This window comes from Schizosaccharomyces pombe, assembly GCF_000002945.2.
Source record: "Schizosaccharomyces pombe strain 972h- genome assembly, chromosome: I".
In the NCBI taxonomy this organism is placed as follows: Eukaryota; Fungi; Ascomycota; class Schizosaccharomycetes; order Schizosaccharomycetales; family Schizosaccharomycetaceae; genus Schizosaccharomyces; species Schizosaccharomyces pombe.
Window position 1 is genome coordinate 1004974 of NC_003424.3, and position 22004 is coordinate 1026977.

At 36.2% G+C, this 22004-nt stretch overlaps 7 protein-coding genes and 10 long non-coding RNA genes across 17 annotated transcripts, besides 1 other annotated feature; 10 read left to right on the forward strand and 7 right to left on the reverse strand.

Annotated features, from left to right (window-relative positions):
* Positions 1–276: part of an LONG TERMINAL REPEAT that runs on past the window's edge.
* A 249-nt stretch (positions 277–525) lies between these two features.
* SPOM_SPNCRNA.164 lies at positions 526–737 on the forward strand. Its single transcript, NR_150535.1, has one exon. It is a non-coding gene; the product is annotated as a non-coding RNA (long non-coding RNA).
* On the reverse strand, positions 578–3364 carry SPOM_SPNCRNA.2444. The gene has a single exon (NR_191812.1). It is a non-coding gene; the product is annotated as a non-coding RNA (long non-coding RNA).
* pro1 (gamma-glutamyl phosphate reductase Pro1) lies at positions 1298–3030 on the forward strand. Its single transcript, NM_001018562.3, has one exon. The coding sequence runs from the start codon at positions 1421–1423 to the stop codon at positions 2774–2776; it is 1356 nt and encodes a 451-aa protein (NP_593164.1). The 5' UTR covers positions 1298–1420; the 3' UTR covers positions 2777–3030.
* Positions 3290–5345, forward strand: orb6 (serine/threonine protein kinase Orb6). The gene is made up of 3 exons (NM_001018563.3): positions 3290–3608; positions 3876–4050; positions 4096–5345. Exons 1-3 carry the CDS (start codon positions 3466–3468, stop codon positions 5185–5187), a joined length of 1410 nt encoding a protein of 469 aa, NP_593165.1. The 5' UTR covers positions 3290–3465; the 3' UTR covers positions 5188–5345.
* Positions 5346–5369: 24 nt separating this feature from the next.
* On the reverse strand, positions 5370–10389 carry dnf1 (P-type ATPase). Its single transcript, NM_001355997.2, has one exon. The coding sequence runs from the start codon at positions 10353–10355 to the stop codon at positions 5667–5669; it is 4689 nt and encodes a 1562-aa protein (NP_001342913.1). The 5' UTR covers positions 10356–10389; the 3' UTR covers positions 5370–5666.
* Positions 7496–8162, forward strand: SPOM_SPNCRNA.2445. The gene has a single exon (NR_191813.1). It is a non-coding gene; the product is annotated as a non-coding RNA (long non-coding RNA).
* A 112-nt stretch (positions 10390–10501) lies between the features above and the next one.
* On the forward strand, positions 10502–10857 carry SPOM_SPNCRNA.220. The gene has a single exon (NR_150640.1). It is a non-coding gene; the product is annotated as a non-coding RNA (long non-coding RNA).
* A 272-nt stretch (positions 10858–11129) lies between these two features.
* mkt1 (post-transcriptional RNA stability regulator Mkt1) lies at positions 11130–14080 on the reverse strand. Its single transcript, NM_001355998.2, has 3 exons — positions 13896–14080; positions 11757–13854; positions 11130–11696 (listed from the first exon to the last, which is right to left on the reverse strand). Exons 1-3 carry the CDS (start codon positions 13900–13902, stop codon positions 11393–11395), a joined length of 2409 nt encoding a protein of 802 aa, NP_001342957.1. The 5' UTR covers positions 13903–14080; the 3' UTR covers positions 11130–11392.
* Positions 11806–12023, forward strand: SPOM_SPNCRNA.2446. The gene has a single exon (NR_191814.1). It is a non-coding gene; the product is annotated as a non-coding RNA (long non-coding RNA).
* SPOM_SPNCRNA.2447 lies at positions 12557–13196 on the forward strand. The gene has a single exon (NR_191815.1). It is a non-coding gene; the product is annotated as a non-coding RNA (long non-coding RNA).
* Positions 13760–16120, forward strand: SPOM_SPNCRNA.704. The gene has a single exon (NR_151073.1). It is a non-coding gene; the product is annotated as a non-coding RNA (long non-coding RNA).
* On the reverse strand, positions 14275–15686 carry oac1 (anion transporter). The gene has a single exon (NM_001018566.3). The coding sequence runs from the start codon at positions 15599–15601 to the stop codon at positions 14639–14641; it is 963 nt and encodes a 320-aa protein (NP_593169.1). The 5' UTR covers positions 15602–15686; the 3' UTR covers positions 14275–14638.
* Positions 15997–16701, reverse strand: SPOM_SPNCRNA.2448. Its single transcript, NR_191816.1, has one exon. It is a non-coding gene; the product is annotated as a non-coding RNA (long non-coding RNA).
* toe2 lies at positions 16697–19162 on the forward strand. The gene is made up of 3 exons (NM_001018567.3): positions 16697–17834; positions 17874–18821; positions 18863–19162. The coding sequence occupies exons 1-3, from the start codon at positions 16944–16946 to the stop codon at positions 18899–18901; spliced, it is 1878 nt and encodes a 625-aa protein (NP_593170.1). The 5' UTR covers positions 16697–16943; the 3' UTR covers positions 18902–19162.
* SPOM_SPNCRNA.2449 lies at positions 16865–18666 on the reverse strand. The gene has a single exon (NR_191817.1). It is a non-coding gene; the product is annotated as a non-coding RNA (long non-coding RNA).
* On the reverse strand, positions 19029–20530 carry fap2 (L-saccharopine oxidase). Its single transcript, NM_001018568.3, has one exon. The coding sequence runs from the start codon at positions 20502–20504 to the stop codon at positions 19203–19205; it is 1302 nt and encodes a 433-aa protein (NP_593171.1). The 5' UTR covers positions 20505–20530; the 3' UTR covers positions 19029–19202.
* Positions 20226–20662, forward strand: SPOM_SPNCRNA.705. Its single transcript, NR_151074.1, has one exon. It is a non-coding gene; the product is annotated as a non-coding RNA (long non-coding RNA).
* The last annotated feature ends 1342 nt before the right edge of the window (positions 20663–22004 follow it).

Sequence of the window (22004 nt, forward strand, 5' to 3'; positions counted from 1 at the left end):
TTTATTGATAATCACGGGTAACTATCCGTCTATATACATAGATACCCGTTGATAACAACTATTTAGAAATATTATAAATAGCGTTACAACTGAACCTCGTTCCTCAGTTCAGTTATGAGCTATATTAGTGATAGGTAACATTATAGCCCAGTTAATACAATACCTATACTCAGTTGCTACTTATACAACCTGTGTATTGTAATATAATAGACCACAAGGAAAACTCACCGCAGTTCTTCGTATCCTTAAATCAGATACCAAACTGCGTAGCTTACACGATACACTTAATAACGCATATCCTCAAAATACTTTAACTCTTGGCAATGGGATTGATGAGTAGAATGTGTGCGATTTATGCTCATGATTTGTACAACTTGACTTTGGAGAGGTAGTCAAGAATTTTCTGTTAGTGTATGGAAAAACCTTGATGTGATTCACTGCTGTACAATCAAGCATAGCTACAGAGCCTTAAATATGTTGTTATTGAAAGTAAACAAATGAAATACTATACACCCAGATTAATAATTTATCGATTTTTTTTGAAGCAAAGTATTTCTTTCTGATTCTATAAATTGTCGACTTGGGGGACAATTGTGAAACTGTAAGGCAAGATGAACTTTGCAAATATGGAATTAAATTCAAAGTAATTGCGTTCAAATTAAAAAAAAAGTACTATATTAATGAACAGTTTGATCAGCCATTGTAAACAATTCAATTACAACCGTTAGCGATACTCTATATTGAAGGATGTTTTCCCGAAAAGATGAACAAACAATTTTGTTTGTTGAGCTGTGCATTTCAACTAGAAGCATCTTTAATTTGAATTAAAAACAACTAGATCAAATTGATTCAGTAATAACTGGACACCATGCTAATAAATGTTTTTGCTTTTACGATATGACTATAATTTATTCATGAGAAATACGAAGTGTGTAATAATCCAAATTCTCTATGGAATATACAAAGCACACTTTAAAATTAGTATCTTTGTATTTCTTAACCGAAGATACCCAGTTGCTCATTTTTTAGTCTTTTGTTTACAAGCATAATTCTTGCACTACGTGAAAAGTGAAAAGTAAGGCTACTATATATAGTAACGGAAAAACAAAAACTGAAAATATAACACTAACTGTTCTTGAGGTTGCAAAATATTTTTAGTTAACTGCAGAAGTACTCTCACTTTCCATGATTTCGTATCTTTCAGAAATCTTAGTTATGCTTAATGTAAAGTAACAATGCTTGATTTTGTTACTTGAAGGGTGTTAAATAAATCACGAACTTGCATTATTCATACATTAGAAAAAACAACCAAAATACTACAAAAAGTAGTCTTTTTGAGCTAGCCATTCTAAGAATAAGAATTCGCTTGATTTAAATCTCCCAATTGCCTCTACTCAAAGTTGTATAAGTATTGTTTAGCATGTCTCTTGAAGAGAATGTAAAGGAAGCGAAAAACGCTTTTAACATTTTACAGACATTATCAGTGGAAGACCGTGATGATGCATTGGATAAAATAGTTGAAGAACTGCGCATAAAAAAGTCAGAGGTTCTAGCTGCAAATGCTGAAGATATGAAAGCAGCTAAGCTCTTGGCTGAATCAGGAAAACTAAGTTCATCGATGGTTAAAAGATTGGATCTGTCTTCATCTGATAAATACGATTCCATGGTACAGGGTGTTTTAGATGTTAAAAGTTTGCCTGATCCCCTTGGTCGTGTTACTTATGCTCGTAGTCTTGACGATGGTTTGGACCTTTATAAAGTCTCTTGCCCTGTAGGTTTATTGCTAGTCATTTTTGAAGCTAGACCTGAAGTAATCATTAATATTACTTCCCTGGCTATCAAATCTGGTAATGCTGTTGTACTTAAAGGAGGCACGGAATCAGCAAAGTCTTTCGCTGCACTTTCTAATGTTGTTCGCTCTGCCTTGGGCAAAAGTAAGGTTCCACAGGCTGCTGTGCAGCTTGTTCAGAGTCGCGAGGAGGTATCACAATTATTAAAATTGGATGAGTACATAGATTTGGTTATTCCCCGCGGCAGCACTAATCTTGTACGCCATATAAAAGATAACACAAAAATTCCTGTTTTAGGTCATGCTGCAGGACTATGCTCCATGTACGTCCATGAGGATGCTGATATGGAATTGGCTAGTAAACTTGTTCTGGATGGAAAAACTGATTATCCAGCAGCATGTAATGCAATTGAAACTTTGTTAATTAACGAAGCTGTTTTATCTTCTCATCTTCCTAAAATTGCTGAAACTTTAACTGAAGCAAAAGTTACATTAAAATGTGATCCCGCTTCTCTTAAGGTTTTAAAGGATATGCCAAAAGTTAGTGCTCTAGTTGAACCATCTGTCGATCAAGATTACAACACTGAATTCTCTGATTTGATTCTTGCTATTAAGACTGTACCTTCCTTACAGTCCGCAATGCAGCATATAAATACACATGGTTCTAAACACACGGATTGCATTATCACTTCTAGTGAAGCAGCTGCTAACAGATTCATGGCTGGAATTGATGCTTCTGGTGTGTATTGGAATGCTTCAACCAGATTTGCCGATGGTTTTCGTTATGGTTACGGTACCGAAGTTGGCATCAGCACCAACAAAATTCATGCTCGAGGACCAATGGGTCTTGATGGGTTAACTATTTACAAGTACCAACTTAGAGGAAATGGTCAAGTTGCAAGTAGTTATGGAGTTGGACCTGGCAAACGCGCATTTAAACATACCCCTATTAATATAGACAATATTTCTCAGGTTTCGAAAAAATAAACACAAAAAAGATTTGAAAATTATGTGAAATTGTCAACGTTTTGGCTAGCTGCATTTTGGATACAAATCGGTTAGGCTTTTTTTGTTTACTTGTTTGTCTATAATATTTAAATGGGAGTTTCAATAATGTGAAGTTATTAAATGAAGAGTAAACACCAAATTAAATAGATAACTATTCCTGTAGAGTTCGATCCACCACCTTTAGTTTTTATTACACAAATATTTTTATGGTGAAGAACGAATTGATGTCTCCGTCCGTCTTTTTTGACTATTCATTTCAATTCAGATTCTAAAATCTTCGTAAGCTAAGATTCTTGGCTTCAGTTAGTAGCGTCGTAATATTGAACAGGGAGGGTTAGGAAATGCGCGGAGCTTATCGCAAGCGATCGTTGAAGTTATATAACAAACTGCAGAAGTACTTGCTTTTCCAGTATCGCAGTTTAACATATTTTTATCGGATTATACCTTAGCTGGCAGTAGTCCTATAATTAAAAAAGCATAATAGGACTTGTCATTTACCATATCCGATTTATCACTGTCTCATTTCTGTTTTGCATGTCTTGTTAATTCATGTTTTAAGCGATTGAATTTCAATCTTTTAACAATTTCTTTTTGTTAATTAATTCGTTGACCTTGTAGTTGATTCTAATTAGTGTAAAAATTCCATTTATTGCAACATTTCTTTCAATATGGATAAGAATGATTACTTACACTTTGAACGGAACCCTTCATTATTTCCGAAATCAACTTTAGACAAAGTCCAAAAGACAAAGAAATATATTGAACATTATTACAAGGTGGCAGTTGATCATGCTGTAGAGCGCAACCAAAGGTACGAGTAGCATTACTATTCAGGGTTCTAGCATTGTTTCACATTCCTCAATTAGTATTCCCATCTTATACGTTGATCGGATAAGTATCAAAGACGATGCTTTTATTAATTCTTTCTCCGTTCTCAACTTCGCGTGTTGCAGTAAATGCATAATCTCGAATGTTTATAAAATCTTAGACAGCTTACTCATCTTGTTTCGAAAATGTTAATTAATAATGCTAGCTTCCGTTTAATTTACTTTTAGGTATAAATACTAATTCTCTTTAGACGTATCAATTTGGAGCAACGATTAGCAACCGAAAGGGGTTCTGAGGAGAGAAAGAATAGGCAGTTAAGAGCATCTGGTGAAAAAGAGTCTCAATTTCTTCGATTTCGTCGTACACGGCTTTCTTTAGAAGATTTTTCTACCATCAAAGTTATTGGGAAAGGTGCATTTGGCGAGGTACGTTTGCATAATTGTTTATGTTTTTGGTATCTAATTAAATAGGTTCGGTTGGTTCAGAAACTCGATACGGGTAAAATCTATGCCATGAAATCTTTGCTTAAAACTGAAATGTTCAAACGTGACCAGCTGGCTCATGTCAAAGCAGAACGCGACTTATTAGTTGAATCTGACTCCCCATGGGTGGTGTCATTGTATTATGCTTTTCAAGATTCACTGTATCTTTACTTGATTATGGAGTTTTTACCAGGCGGTGATTTGATGACCATGCTAATAAATTATGATACTTTTTCAGAAGACGTTACTCGCTTCTACATGGCTGAGTGCGTTTTGGCTATAGCTGATGTTCATCGAATGGGTTATATTCATCGGGATATAAAACCGGATAACATACTGATTGACCGGGATGGCCATATAAAACTTTCTGATTTCGGACTTTCCACTGGTTTTTACAAGCAAGATCAGAGTGCCTCTTACATGAAACCTCGCACAGGAAATACTGTCAAACGTGGTCAAATGGTAGATGCTATCTGGCTTACAATGTCTTCCAAGGACAAAATGGCTACTTGGAAAAAGAACCGTAGGGTGATGGCCTATAGCACTGTGGGTACTCCTGATTATATCGCTCCAGAAATTTTCTTGCAACAAGGGTATGGTCAAGATTGTGATTGGTGGAGTTTAGGCGCTATCATGTTCGAGTGCTTAATTGGATGGCCTCCCTTTTGCAGTGAAAACTCTCATGAAACTTATCGAAAAATCATCAATTGGCGTGAGACTCTGACTTTCCCAAATGATATACATTTAAGCATAGAAGCTCGTGATTTGATGGACCGACTTATGACAGATTCAGAACACAGATTAGGTCGTGGCGGTGCTATTGAAATAATGCAACATCCTTTCTTTACTGGAATCGATTGGGATCATATACGAGAAACTGCAGCTCCATTTATTCCGAATTTGAAATCTATTACCGATACACATTATTTCCCTGTTGATGAGCTTGAACAAGTTCCTGAACAACCTGTCACACAACAACCTGCTTCTGTTGACCCTCAGACGTTGGAACAAACCAATCTGGCATTCCTTGGGTACACTTACAAAAAATTCAATTATTTAACGATGAAAGGAGCATTGTAAGACTTCTGCAAGAAACTCCATAGCTACTTTGTTCATTGTCCTTTGAGCATCTAACTATTGTTATCGAATTTTTTTTATCGTTAATTCATGTTTACCTTCTTTTACATTATTTTAGCATAACTAATAATATTACCAATTACTTTTTTTTAATGTTGTCCCTACTGATAAAATCTTACATGCACTTCTGTAAATATTAAATTCGTTGCATAAGAATTCCAAATTAATGCATAGATTTTATTAGGGAAAAGATAAAAAAGAGTGAGTAAAAAACATGTATTAATAAGTACAACAGGATGTTAACGCCAAGAAAACCAACCAAAATAGTAAACAATAATTATGAAATGCGGATCATGACCCATAACTAATAGACAATTTCTAATTGAACAGTGGGAACCCCAGAATTTTAACATTTTACCAGTAAACTGACTATCGTCTAAAGAAAGTTTCATATACTAGAATTGGATTAATGAATTAAATGCCTAATCTCGGCTTTTTAAATATTGTTCAATTTCATCGACAGATGGTGCATTGGCTTGTAAAAACTCACCGCTCTCTTGCTCAAACCGAGAGCGGACAAAGGCATCGTTTTCCATTTCCACAAATATGTCGGTGTCCGTAGGACGTAAAGTCCTTCGTAACATTTGGGCAACAATATCAATTGTTAAAGCACAAACCATTACAAAAAGCATAGTAAGCCACCATGAAGGATTTTTGCCAAAATGATGGAGAAACTGTGATCTAGCAAGATATAAATTCTTGTCCGGATAATGCTCGCTTATAAAGATATTAAATAAAAACCAAGCCAAGGACGTTAAAACAAGTACTATTATAGAAATGATGTTTATGTATTGCATCTCTATAAAGACCAATTTGAAATTCATGATAAAAATAGCAGCAGTAAAAATGAGTTGACCATAAGCGAAGATATTGTTGTCATTAAGTTCCTTCATTCCAAATAAACTATACGTAACATAGAAAACTAAGAAAGCTTGAATGAAGGCTATTGAACACCACCCAAAATACACTCGCCAATTGAATGCTTCATTGTTGATTCCCTTTTGATAAAGCTCCGGGACAGCGATTACGGTACTAGCACTTAAGTCTTTTTCAAAAATACCCAGCCCAATAACACATAACGAAGAAAATAGTGTATTAAAGCAAGTAAGTCCCCAGCTTTCGTAAAGGCTCTGCCCTGTGTAGCCAACAAAAGGTTGCATGATAGCTTGCATCAAAAAGAAAAACTGTTCTTTATAGAAGGTACCGAGAATATACTTTGATAATCTAACATAGCTCCATCGGCCATGACAGAATAATAACTTAATTAGGAATTTAAATCGACCTATCGAAAAATCCGATGATCTAGCAGCTTGAAGACCCTCACGACCAGCAATTCCAATACCAACATGGGCTTCTTGAATCATAGCAATGTCATTAGCACCATCGCCAATAGCTAAAGTGACAGCCTTTTCGAGAGTATTACGCACTTTTTGAACCATTAACGCCTTTTGCATGGGACTTGACCGACAACAAATAACAGAGTCCGCTTCAACGGCAGTATTTATGAATAATAAAAACAGTTCAGGATCATTCTCTATATCGGCAAGAGTACTGCCATCTATCACAATAACCAGATGAGCTAAGGAGTTACTGTGAATAGCATTCATGCAAGATATAAGCTGATGAATCATCAAAGAAGCTGGATCATTAGTAGGAGGTCGATCTAATGACAGCCTTTGACCACCACTGACAGTTTCATCACTTCCTTCGACTCCATCCAGAGAGCCCATGACAACAACAGTTGAATATTCTTTTATTACGCCACAAGAATGACCAATATTGATTGCTGTTTCCTTTTTATCACCAGTTAGCATCCAGAATTTGATGCCCGCTCGGAAAAGTGAATTGATTGATTCTGGAACACCAACTTGCAATTTATCTTCAATTGCCGTAGCTCCCGCAAATTCTAAATCTTTTTCAATAAGGTCTGCAGCTTCATCTAAAAGTTGTTGCCTGTTGGATAGACTGTTTAACGCCGCATCATTCACCAACTTCCAAGACTGATACTCGCTTTCGTCAATGAAACGATGGGCATACATAAGGGTTCGTAGACCATCAGTTGCAAATGCATGAACATGCTCGAAAGTGTTTTCAAAAAGTTTGGCATCATTGTGGTTTAAGGATTCATATATTGATCCCTCAGCTTCTTCTTGTTTTGATAGATACTTTTTATCTTCCATCAGACGTTCACCGCCTGCTAATGAATGACGTCCAACAGCTGGTCGACGCCGGGTTTCAAGAATACTGGTGCTAGCACGGGGACGAACTACACCCATTTTCTCACGCCTTTCATCGAGCCAAGAAGTGACGTTGTTAATATAATCATTTCTGCGCCGAGACAAACTAGGTCTTGAAGCCGTTAAACTTGGCCTCGAAGTGCTCTGGCTATTCCGAATAATCGCCTTGTCTATTTCAATGCTTTTACGAGCCTGTTCAGCTTTGGTTACTGATTTGTCCTTCCGTTTGGCGAGGTTGGAAAGACGAAGTCGCTTTATGATCGCTGAATCTGCTCCTTTACAAAACAAACATATCCTTCCGTTAGGCATGCGTACGATAACAGACATACATTTCCGTTTGCTCGTAAATTCGATAATGTTCAGTATTCGGTATGTTTTGGCAATCGGGTGAGAGTGTGGGTCCAATGGATAATGCAATCGGATTGTCAAGCTGTCAATGTCTCTATCAATAACAATGTAACCTAGCTGTTGAGCTGCATGCACAAGAGCCAACTCATCTGGTGAAATGGATTGGTATTTATAAATTTGATTTTCTTCGTCAAAAGAAGGAAGGCAAGTATGACAAATCGCCAAATTTAAAAGAAAAATTCGTACCCGTTTTGAAAAAGTTGTATGAGGATTGTCATGTACATATTGAAGCAATTGAATAGTGGTACCCTGAATGTTCTCAAGCTGCGGAGGTTTGGCTTCACCATCAAGGTCATCACTCTTTTGTGATGTGGATACAAGCTTAGGATTTTCCGCGCCGACATGCTGCCATGCAAATCCGCCAACAGATAGATTACGAAAAAGCATAATATTATCGGTTAAGGTACCAGTTTTATCGGAGAAAACATGTGTAACCTGACCTAACTCTTCAAGGATTGAGGAACTTCGAACTTCACATCGAGTATCGTTTTCTGGATAGTACAAATCAATGTCACTTTGCACTAAAAATGTTTGAAAAACACGTATAATCTCCATAGAAACGTAAAGGGAAATTGGAACCATTGTATTGTAAAGAATGATAAAAGAAACAAGGATAGGAACAAATGAAAGTTTACTGTTGGTTAGATACCACAGCTTCCTTTCCACTTTTTTTTGCCAAACAAAATAGGCAGCAGTACAATATATAGCCATGCTAACAACCAATGCAAAAATGAAAATTACGATTCTATTAGTGACCTTTTGCATTGATGGTGCCTTTACACTAACGTTTCGAACAGCATTCATGCGAATTTTGGATTCCTCGCCAGTAAAAATAACCAAAGCGAACAATTCTGAAGTATTTCGCAAATTCGAGCCTCTGTAAAGAACATCGTTATTAGACAATGGTATTTCTCCTTGTATTGAGTCAAGTTTCATACTTCCATTAAAATTGTAAAGATCACCATTCGGGTCTTCAACAGTACACGTACCACTCAATCGTATTAAATCATTAATGTCTTTGCAAAGAGAGCGGAGCGTGGAGTTTACTAGTCTAGTTTTCAAGGATGTTTCACCATCAAGTGCAGCTGTTTCGATGTAAATAGCGCCATTAGGATTGGGACTCGACAAAGCTATTACGTCTGCTGGAAGAGTTTGATCACTTGTCAGTCGAATAATATCACCAACTCGAACATCTTTCCGATCACAGCTAGCCCAAAAAAAAGTAGGCTTATTTGCAGGTATGGAGCGAGTAGTAGTTAAAGTAGAGTTATACAAGGGGGGTTGCGGGTCAATGTTAGGTTTGACACTTAACGCCGGAGAAGAGGGGGAAGAGGGAGAGGGAGGAAGTTGAGGTGGATCTTCTGAGGTTCTTTCAGGTTCTCTTTCATCAGTTGATCGAATAGTACTCCTTGAAGCAGATTCTTGAGATCTACTTCTTCTCCACCGCCGACGACGAAAAAAAGATGAGTGCTCTTCAACAATAGGCGGATCTACATCAACGTGACGAAGAACTTGAGTTTGAATTCTATTTTCTACGCGGTCTTGGCGATATCGCCGATAATTATCAAACCCTTCACGAAGGATTGCAATTGAAATAAATATAAGTAGAGGGATGATTGTAGTGTAAGTACCGGTGGTTGACCAACCTGGAATCATTTGCATAATAGCAATCAGCAAAAAATAACAGTTGGCAGTTTTTGAAAATTGAGCAATGATCTGTAAAGGGACAAAATTGTATTTGTTGTACCGAGACGAAACAATGCTGTTTTGCATATAGGGCTTTCCTGTACGCTCATCAATTTGGGAGGAGTCATCGTAAGGGTTTATGATAATTATTCGACCATGACTCGACTTCAAATACCGTGTATCACGCGAAAACAAGTTGGATAAGAAATTGGAAATGAACTGCAAAGGATTTGGTATTGTAAACTCTTTATGCCGCGACTTTAAAAATTCCGGAGGAATTGGAGGACGCCCATTGAACACAGGTGATGCCTCACGAGGAGAAGTAGGCTCAATATCATCTAATGGGATTTCTTCCACAGGTCCCTCTAGGAAGGAAACATGTGCTTTCTTCTTTTTTCCCTTTCCTTTCGAGGTCTGCTCAGTTTTGGTAGATGGAGTTAACACTGAAACCATAGAATTAGCTGTCAGTTCTAATACCGACTTGAAAGATGATTTCAGTCTGCTATCTGATGGCGAATTAACATCGTGTGATTCGTCAACTTCAACAGAATCCAATTTTTTGCTGTCCCCATTTATATCAATTTCATCAAGCTCATTTTCATCAATTCCTAATGGAAGAGCGCTATCCTGAAATCGTACATGAATATCCTCTCTTCGTTCGTTAGTGCCATCATCTGCAGCGTTCCAATTAAATGCACCATCTTCTTCTCGATTAGTCGTTTCATTTAGAAAATTTGTTTCAAATCCATTGGAATCGCCTGCGATACCACTAGACTTCATAAGTGCATCTGAACAAATAATGTTGGTTGTTGCTAGATTCACACCAAATGGAAAATCAAACTATTATTTGATGGTAGCTTGCTGAACCACACGGGACATTGTGCTACGCCTTACAAAATGAGACTACACTAATAGCAGTTCATTAAAGTTAAGCTTAATGAACTCCACAGTAATGGCTTACGCTTGCTTAAGACTTTCTAAATAGTGTGTCAAGTCTCGCAATATGCAATGTAAACAATAAGTTACAGAGATTTTGATTAACTGTCAGTTACTTCAACTACTACCGTTTATATTTAAAAACTGACATTGTCAGAATTTTGTTAACTATCGACAAATATTATTAGATGTTAGTGTGAGAATTGGAGATTCTCAAAGCTAGCAAGTTGTCGTAAACAGCATCTATACAGTAAATATCTTAAAACAAAATTATACTATCCAGCTTGTAAGTGGTTAAACTAAGCAAGTCTTTCTGTAAGCACAAGGTTTTTAATTCGTGAAATTGATTAGGTAAAATTATGTTTCTGATGCGAATTCGGTTTTTTGTGAGTGAGCCAGTACACATAAACTAAAATCTAAAAAATCCGCTTGAACTTATCAAATAAGTTAAAAATTATTCCCATACTATAGTGTAAAAACAACGGTATAAGTTATTTTTTGACAGGTAAGTGTATTGCTAAAAATAAATATAGTATCCTTTAGAACAAATTAAACTATATCTATAAAAAAGTTTAAACATCATTGGGTTTTCATTCAAAGCTGTGCTTCTCTATTTTTCTTTCCCTTCCTTTTTTCGGGAAGAAACAATGTAGTTGAATATTAATATTAACAATACTTTACTTGTTCGAAATAATATCTCAACAATAATCAAGTGTAATCACATGAGTGTATAGCATGTTGAAAATGCTTCGACAGTATGAGGGAAAGTAATTCATGTAAATGTGCATTATGACTGTGCCGAATGTGTTAAAAGCTCCCGCTAAAAGAAGGATACTTCTCTCACTAATTTATTTCTATTCATAAACTACTAGTTCTGGTCTTCATAAGCCAAGAGAAAATATCCATTGGTTAGTAAGGAAGAGTTTACTTAAAACGAGCTTGCCAATGGCACTTGTATTTTCTGCTTCCTTAACCCCTTCCATAAAAGTTTTCCAGAATTCCAAAAACTGGGCAATATGGTTTTCCGCAGATCCAATGGTTGGGAATTCCTTTTCTATTATTTCATAAGCCTTCTGGATGTTTTCCTGTTGAGAACTGGCTTCTTGCTCTTTTGAAATGATTTCAAAAAAGCGCTTGACAACAAAACCTGAGACAAGGCTACCATTTATGTTTTGAAAAGGTAAGCTAAATTGGTTAGAAACTTTAAATATAAACAAAAAAGGAGAAAGAGAAAAAAACACGTACGTTTTTCGGATAAGTTTAGGATCTATTTTGCTTTTGTCGACGTTTCTGTTCAAGATGACCGAGGCAAGAATCATGGCCATGAGTTCCTTCAAGTTGGATCCGAAGCTAGTTTGTAGCTGATAAAACTGTAATAAATTCTCATCAACTATAGAAATTTTACTAACTTCAGGTCTCTGTTTTATTGGTAGAAATGTTGCAACCTTTGCCAAGAACTCTGTGGCAGAAGTTATGGATAAATCGGCGATGCTTGCACTTGAGGAGGAAAGTAAAGAGGGCTCTTTTAATTGTCTTAGTCTAAGAAGCTCGAATAAAACAACAACGGAAGTTTGGTTCTGTAAGTGACAATTTTCCAACGCTTTTAACAAGGGGCATCCCCAAGATGTTAATTGATGAGATGTTAAAACGAAAGATCTAATTTGCAAAAATCTGTAGCAAGAACTTAAGACGATTTCCGCAGTAGAAGACAGAGGATGCTTGGGAGGGTTTTTTATGCCAATATTACCTTCAGTGCAAAAGCTTTTCTTTACAAATACCGGATCGTTCAAAGCACGTAGTAGATCAAATAATACAACGGGTTCTTCCTTTAAAAAATTACTAGATAAATAACTCGGTAAGTTTTCTTCGTATATCATCCATGCTCTCGTATCATTATACAAAGGAGGATCATAGCTGTGCATTACCTTCAAAGAAGCTTGCTGATTATGGCCATGAAGGGAAACAATATCTCTGGCTTGGTAAAATCTGTTAAGCGGTTGGGTCAATAAATTTAGCCCCTGCGACCATATTTCTTCTAAATCGTCAACAAATCGCCGTTGATCCACAGCCGCTACAGCTGCTGCATTGTCGCGACCAGGATTTAAACCAGAATTAGCACCAGAAAATGTTCCTTGTGATGCTTTGTCACCAATATGTTGTTCAAGTATGGAAACAGGATCACTAAAACATCCAGATACTAAAGCACCTATCATTTTGCAAGGAATAAGACCGCGAGAAATGTAAAAATAAATCTCGTTGGGAAGACGGGTGCCAAAATATATATTTATGTCGTTAGGAACAGATTCTGTGGGAACTGGTGGTAAAGTGAGACCTTTTGTATCCATCACAATTCCAAACTTAGAGAAACAAACAGCCCTTTTGTACTGTTGAAGATAATCTTGAAAAATGGGCTGGGGAAAGATTTCAGCAAAATGAAGGACTGCACGATACGCAGAACCAAACATACGAACAAGCTCCATTGCGCTTTTAATTAGAAAAGTACCCTCAATCTGAGGAAATGTAGGAGAAATAGCAGTACCACACAATAAACAGGAATCGATGAACTGCTGCCATGAAAGGCCGTTCGTGTCTTGAAGAAGGGCATTTCCATCTAACCATGTGAATGAACTTTTAGCGGCCGAATTGATAGTTGTTTGAGTTGATGGGGATGAAGGGTCAGATGAGATTTTAACGTTAGAAGATGTGTTCATAGAAGTAATAAATTTTTTAACACCAAAAAGAAGCAGATCCGTGGAACCATAGATGGCATCGATGTAAGGTGAAGATGTGCCGTTTAGAAAATATGCTAATTGAGCCATAGCCAGATACGGGGCGACAAAATACTCCACATTACATTGATCTAAGTAAAACTTTACCTGGTCGCAAAGACGATCTAAATGATCTCGCTGATTGGTGTACAAAAGTGTTGGTTTACTTTCGCCGTAATTCGCAGGACCACTTGCGTCCATGCGGTACATATTACGCTGAATATTTGCATCATAAGGATCAAAAGCTTCGAAATCTGTCAATGCACTATGACTTTTTTGCTTTCCCGGCACTTCCAGCTGGCTGCTGGCTTCAAAGGTAAGAGGTATACCATTGAAAACAAAAATGGGTGTGATATTCTCAGTTCTCAACTGCTCAAGGAATTCCGAAATTCTGTGTTGTAGATATTCGGATTCACCATTTACTGCCAAACTTTGAAGTTCCTGTGGGGTAAAGGAATGAATAATTTGAGTCAAGTAAAAACTTGCGTCAATACCCAACTTACAGTTTTGAAAACTGCTCAAGCTAGATTTATGTTGATGCTTTTTGTCTATGATAAACAAATTCAATGAACGAACTAAAAAATTAGCAGATGAGTAGCAAGGTATTTTAACTTACTTGTCATTTTTTTTCTTTTTTTTAACTGAATTTACCAAACAGCAGTTTAAACCGTAAGGCGGTTTTTTTTTACTAAACCTTTAATAGATCCTTAAAAACAAACAGATTATTTTTATATGTAACGGATATATTCAGATTTTATTATGTTGTACTGAATAGAGGTGTCCGATCCGTTTATTAGAGTCAGCAGGAACGAGCAAATTAGTGAACACGAATACTACGATAAGAAGTTCAGAAAATATTTTATTAAACTAACATGATTTATCTAAAAAACATATAACTGTTGGCGAAATGTAAAGATTTCAAATAAAAACGACGCAAAATGAAGAAATTTATCCATTGTGACTACACAAAGCGGTAATGTTTCCAATCTTTAATTATAGAGAAAATAAGTATATTAATAACTAAATAAAAGGTAAGTTGATATACAAACGCAGCCAGATGCCTGAAATCCAAAAACAAATACGTACATATATTGAGATAACTGACGGATATATATTACAAAAGACAAAAACATGCCGATTGATCAAAAACAGCTTGAAAAGAAAAATCGACTTTTAAATGAAAGTAGAGTGGAAATAAGTAACGAGACAACGAATGTAAATAAAAATCGTTCTTAGATACAAACATCATTTCTTTACAATTTAACTGTTCACTTGATATACACCAAAGCCACTGGGGGTTTTTATGGTTTAGTACCAAAATTATTTATAAATAAAGAAACGTGCGTTTGAAAAAACAACTTAATCCTTTTGGAATTTCAAAAAGAGTTTATTGGTTTGCTCCACGAAGGTAAGACAGAAAATTGTGTGAGGAGCGATTCTGGCCAAGTGAGCACCAAAACCCTTATATAAGGCAAAGAATCCTTCAGAGCGGATTGTTTTAAGGATGCAATCAATCGGATTTTTATAAAGCTCCTTGTTCTTTTGGTTGTACATACGAGTCATAACAGTATCGAAAATTTGCATGGTGCAGCATACACCAAATCCAGAAACAGCACTAGCAGTTAAGTGTTTGATCATACCCTCTTCCAATAGATTGTAATGCTCAATCATGCGTTTAGCCCAATTATAGATAGGAAGCTGAACAGAGGAACCAGAGACAGTACGGAGAATGGCAGCATCAGCACCAACAAACAAACCCTTAACACCATTTTCCTTAATAATACGACTGAATGCATTAAATATATGCTTGTAACCATACTGCTGGCCAACGGGAAATTTAGGAGAATACGACTGCATGCGAGTCTTAACCAAGAAAAAGGGAGAGCCAAACAAGGCACCACATAAACCTGAACCGGCGCCACTTGCAACGTTAATAGCTAATTTATTACCCTTGGGATCATCAAGGAACCACGTATTCAGAGTACGTCGAATCGGTTCGTAAAACCCGAGACGACAGCCATTGAGGCAGATTTGATAAACATAAGCAGTACCAAGGCCTCGTTGAAGACCTCTTATACCTTCATGTCTAGCGATTAGAGAAAATGCCTGACCGACGCTTTTGTAAATTCGCTTAGAAGGATCCAATTTTGTCAATTGACCTTGAAGTTGAAAACGCGTTTTAATAACTTCGAAAGGATTTGTCAGTGTTACAGCACCACAAGCTGCAAGACCACCTGACAAAAATCCACTAACGGGACCAAGTTTTTTCACCTGAGTAGGATTGTGTGCAGGAAGGGCTTTGATAGTTTGTTTCTCAGACATGACTTAATATTGGGATTTTTTCTTCGAATTTAAACAAAAAAATCTGCCTCAAATGGCAATTCAATTTGCGTAGCAAGTGTTGGCCGAAGGAAAAAGAATTCTTGCAGTTGAGATTTTTTCAGTGATAATAGCCTTGATTAAATTGTGCGCGGAAAATTTACCATTGCGGCAATTTGGGAAGGCAAAACGTAACTTTCGTACGGACTCAAAAAATAAGCAAAATGATACTAATAAAAAAATTATAGATTGAATTGCAATTTTTTTATTTACAAGGCACCCTAATTGCTCTATACTTTTTCCATTTTAATGCTAAATTAAACAGGTCACATGTTACTTATGTTTACTATTTGAAAATACAGATACTAGAACGCACTTAACCTCTTTAAATTAAGGATTTACCTACAATCATATATATTTTTTTTTTCTTTCTCTGTCCTACAAATATTTGGTAGAATTTTAAAATTTTTTGAATAAAAGTCATTTGAAAGTTTGAGTAATGTTTGTCAACAATAAATGCGATCGTTCGAAGGAAGGAAGGTACACACAGTTAACATTTAACTGACTTTACACTTTAAAATAGGATTCGTTGGAAACGCATGGTAGATAATGTTAAAGTAAGACAAATGCAAAATCATAGTAGCAGTAGCTTTAGATGTCATTCACTTCTGCAATGTTGTACTATTATAAAGAAAATGCCATAAAGTGATTCAAATAAGTGCATGCTCTCAACCGTCTACCCTTAACCAAAGTTCTTACTCAGACAATTAAGATGCCTTTTAGTAAGATTTTATACATACGGGGTATAAATTGTGATCAATGAAAAAAATGCAAGTACTAAATTTGATGGATAGTTTGTCGCAAGGCAGGCAATTGAATTTTGAAATAGAAATCAGTCATATTTAAGAATGGTAATTTGTTAGTAAATGCATTAAATCCCTGTGTAAATTATATGTTTCTATTTGAGTGCTTTACGTATCTAACGCATGTTATCCGAAAGCTGTCTGCTGTTGAGATTGCTTACTATTGAAATTAGTGGATATTTATAAAAGTTGTCCAGTGTGCCTTGTGTTTGGTGTTACGAATTTACTTTTCGCCAACATCCAAACACAAGTGTCTTTGGTTCAAAATCAGTATAGCAATAAGATTTAAAGATATAATTCTTGCCTATTTAAAGCCAAGACTACTTTTTTATATATTACGGAATTAACTTCTTTTCGCTCCTGTCAATTGGTCGCAAGTATCATTTTTTTGACGTCTATTGATTCAAGAATTAGAAGAATCTAGCATTCAATTGTACTTTATCTTTCACAATATTATATAACTTGATGTTTAAGAAGAGCATATGAGTGAAACAACCAAGTCTGGTTCTAAAAAATCAGGGCAGACATCACGTAGGGCGATCCATTCGTGTTTGGCTTGTCGAAGAAAAAAACTTAAATGTGATCATGGAAGACCTTGTTCCAATTGCTTAAAGCGATCAACAATCCAGTCATGTATTTATATAGATCCTGGGAAAACTAATTATGACAAGCGCTTTGAACGGGGTAGCGAAGCTGACGAATTGATAGATCAGTTACTATCCCGAGTTAGCATGCTGGAAAAACGTTTAAATGAGGTCGGCACTAAATCGCAATCTGATTATGAAAACCAACAATCTCATAATCTTCCTTCCACGCCTTCGGCAGATGCTGAGACACAGCGAAACATTGGTTCTCTTTCAGTATTAGATGATACAAAATCACAATATGCTAACTACTCGTCCTCTTCACACGTACTCTGGCATTTAAGGAATTATCATTATCTTAACTTAGATCAAGATATTCAAGAAGAAAACGATTCTCTGATTAGTCCGTTTTTTTTTCGAATATCCCCCAATGAATCTGCATACGACTATTTACCCCCCAAAAAAGTATCGGATATTTTAATTGAGCAGTTCTTTTTTCGGTGTCATATGCTCATTAATGTTTTACACAGACCAACTTTTTATGTACGATATAATGATTTTTGGGAAAAACCGCACTTGCGAAAACCAGCTTTTACTAGTTTATTATACGCAATCTATGCTAGTGCATTACTAGCTACACCTGTTGAAGTGCAAAAGACATGGGCGCTTGGTGAAGACGAGAGATATCTTCAGGTAGATTATCATCAAGCTTTTCGCTACGCACTGGCTTCGTCTAATTTTCTGTTTGAACCAGATCTTAATGCTTTGCAAGCTCTTGTTCTTTGTCAGGTTTGTGATATTGAAATGGGTTTAACTAACTCAATTTAGGTTGTCTTTGATTCTGACCGCATTCGCGCTCCACCTTCCTTAGTCGGCTTGATTCTTCACGTAGCGCTATGCATGGGCCTTCACAGAGATGGCTCGCTTTATGGACTTAATCCGGTAATTTCCGAGATTAGACGTCGTGTGTGGGCGAATATAGTCTTGTCGGATCTTAGAACTTCTGAAACTATTGGTTATCCTCCTCAAATTGTTGAGGGAAATTATGATACACGTCTTCCCTCTGCTTTACCTGATGAAATTCATAATGTAGATTCTTCCGTTATTATTTCTGAGGCCACTTTTGTTAACATTATCACGAAGGTTTCACGAGCATATTCAAAGTGTTTGAAAGTTTTGCTAGGCATTATAGCTCCTAATTATACACGTTTATTAGAGCTTGACAGGGAGCTTTCCAATTTTTTTAAAGAATTGATAGAAGTGAATATTCCAACTAGTAATACTATGCACGAACGGCATATTCGACTTTTAGTTTCCTATTTGTCAAACAGATTCCCAATTCTCTTGCATTTTCCGTTCCTTTTAAAAAAAAATTCTGCACAATTCGCCTACAGTCATTCGCGTGCTTTGGAGTCCGCGACTCTGGCTTTAAACCAGCTGTACGAACTAGGCAGCAATCCAGAATACTCAAAGTATTCATGGTATCTTTGGAGATATCCGCCGTTTCATCCCTGCATCGTGCTTTTGCTCGATTTACTAAATTCTCAAAAAATCATTTATTTGGATGATGAACGAGTTGTTCTTTTAAACAAAATATTTTCTCTTTTTCCTCGCAGTTCTGGTAAAGAGCATTATCAAAAAGCCTGGGCACTTTTACAAACTTCAAGGGCAAAAGTTTGGGAAAAGCTTGGGTTGAGCACTGTCGACGTATCGACCACTGATGTGAGGCTTACAAATTTTGAATTTTTTGATGCTAACAATCTTGATATCAATTGGGTATGTATTATGTGTTTGTGTTTCCAGCTAACAACTGCTAGGATGATTGGGATGCTATATTTCAACATTGTCCATTCTAAAGCTTATTGCAAATGTCTATTTTTTATTATTTTATTTCGTCACATTACGCGCCAATTTTGTATTTAAAAATTTATTTATGCCAGTTCTTACAATTACAGAACAACTACGTCCGCTAAAGCGATAAGGTTAGTGAAATGTCAACTGGTCAGATTTAAAGAGTTATTTACGTTTGTTTGTTGTCTTATAATACGCTGTAGTTTATCTATCGAAAATAATAACATAATAAACAGATAGTTAAATATATAAATGCAGCAACAAAACTGTGAGTAAAACTATAGGATATAAAACAAAAAATTAAACTCACTTGTCGTAAGTAAACTCTGCATCCTTGTAATCTATCAAAGAGCGAACACATCTCCATTTCAGTTCTGAAGCTTTATCATCCTCTCTCCAACGCCATGCATCTTTCCATTCTTCAGATAAATCCCCTAAAATACGTTGTGCTATGTATCTGCCAATATTGGGAAGAAATTTGAAAGCATGTCCGCTATCTCCGTTTGCGACAAAAACGTTATCAAATTGAGGGACCTTGTCAATAAGGAAGTTTGCATCTTCGGTGTCAGAAATCCAACACATCTTCGTGTTTATCAGGCTGCGGTCTGCAAGATCAGGCAAAAAGGTGTCAAGGAAACGGCGCATTTGAATAATGGCATATTTTGGTAGACTACTTTTAGATGGTCCGGAATGAGGAATGGAAACAACTTTTGAGTTTTCGTCGTAGTCGGTCTCAACGTTACATACGTATTCATATCCGGTGCTGGCCAATTTTATGAGCTTTGTCACAGGATAAGGAGGGAAAGCATAAGCGCAATCTGGATCAAAAATAATAGGCATATTTTTGTAAGTCTTAAATTCTTCATCGGTTAGCTGAATATGCGCGACCGGTAAACCCTTAGCACAGACACGATGAGAAGTATTTAAATAAGCGTTCAAATAAGCACCAACAGCTAGTAAAATAGTATCAGCATGATATATAGTACCGTCCTCTGTTTGTACTGATACATGATTGTCGTTTTTATCAATATCAGTTTCGGAATGATTGACCACAAATTTTTTGAATTTACCGGCTTTACCAAAAACAAACTCAACTCCTAGCTCCCTAGCCTTTAACTCAAGTAATTTTAGAGAAGCAGCTGAATTCGCATAACCAGCGTGTTCATTTACGACAGCTTGCATGTCTGAGCGCAGCGGTGAATTAGAAAAAAGTGAAGGATATTTTTTTCTTATTTCTTCTGAACTGGAAAGATTAATAAGAGCAGAGTCTCCTAAAAGCTTTCTCAAGTTTCGTTGGGCTACCTCATCGAAACGAGCTCTGTATGGGTCTTTGGAAATGGTGCTTAAGCGGCCGCATTCGAAATAAACAGAGGACAATTCTGGGTCATTTCTCCATTTTTCCATTGCTTCCAACGCCAATTTCATATACTTAAGATCTGCATATTCTGGCCGAACAATCTTGTTGATATCGTTTGCTGCAGACATGCTGGAAGGAACGGGTTCGGCATCAATAGCAATGATATTATCAAAGGAATGATTTTTTGCCAATTCAACTGCAGTTGAAAGGCCAAAAACTCCACATCCAACTATGACAATGGTTCTCGACATGGCTCAGTGGGTACTTGATTATGGCTAACGGAATGAATAAGGGAGCCATCAACCTCGTGGTCTATGCAATGAACAATTTTAGCATCCAGGCTTCTCGCAATAAATTTATATCAATCAGTCACAATGAGAACAATATAGTGTTGCAAAGATATTGATTGATTGATTCATTAGCAAAAAAAGAAGCCTTCATTCAGCTAGATAACCATGTAGTAATCGGTTCCATTTGATTTTGTAAGAAAATGGTTAAGAAATTATCCTCAACATAGGGTAAGGTACATAACAAAGATCAAGCAATTCGACCAACAAAGGAAGCAGAGATGTCTCAGAAATTCTTCATTATTTGAATCTCCAATTTAATGCATTATTAACATAGGCACGTGCTATTCGTTTTAACAATTATTTAGGCACAACGGTATTGGTGTTGCTGGATTGAGCGCAAAGGATGCAAACGTAATGCTGTGCTGCGTTATATGTTCCAGCTGATAGTTTTAAAAGCCTAAGTTTCTTTATTCGACCTGCAAATGCCAAGTTGCGTTACTGTATTATAAATTTTGGACTGATTCAGCTCTGGCTTTATGTTGATCTGATAAACCGAATGAGCTAGCAGGATTGCAGCATTCATTATGCTGTTTCCTCGTCCTCACAGTTAATATTAACTATCTTCTTCCTTATTTGGCAAACCAGTAAGGCATCACAATAATCCGCTTTCCATAAACAGCGGCATATGAGTTGCAGAGCTTTGTTTACCAAATACTGTATCGTAACGAAGAGCAAGAATAGAGGGCTACGTAATAAAAAAATCGCCGCTGTGCTAATGCAATCGTTACGTTTCATTTAAAAGCATCAATCCATATCGTTATACTAAATCAATGTTTACAAAATTCGCAGAATGTTGCTAAATTGTAATGCAAACAAACTATTGTATTAGTAAAATATTATCTTTTTGTATGTCTGGTTCATGAAAATCTCTAGAAAAAAAAAGTAGTAAATTTTTCTTCCACCTTAATAACCTAACCTATGTGTCAATAATAACCCAAGTTAGTCTCGCATTATGATTTCAGTGTGACATAAATCGACTTTTGTCAGTTAAGTGATAGTTAAAAAATAATTAAGAAATTTATGAATTGTTGTTGCATGGAAAATTTTCTTGGCACACCAAACATATGAAAATTCGTTTAATGATTTAACTGCCGTCTGTCTGAGTTTAAGAAAATAATAAACCTTAGCAGAAACCAGAAGTAAGAAAAGAAGGTATGTAGCATAGAAGATTCACAGACATAAAGCCGATATAGCTTTGTATGACAATGAAAATTTAATGGCAGGATGAGAAATAGCAAAATAAATCAGGTTTGAGCTTTTTTCAATTGTTGCGCATGTCCAATTTTATTTTATTTTTTTTTGTCAAATTTTTAATTGATAAAATAAGATATCACCAAAAATAACGAGTATATATTGTCGATCTTCATTCTTCAAAAGTGATAAAACATTACAAAGATTTAT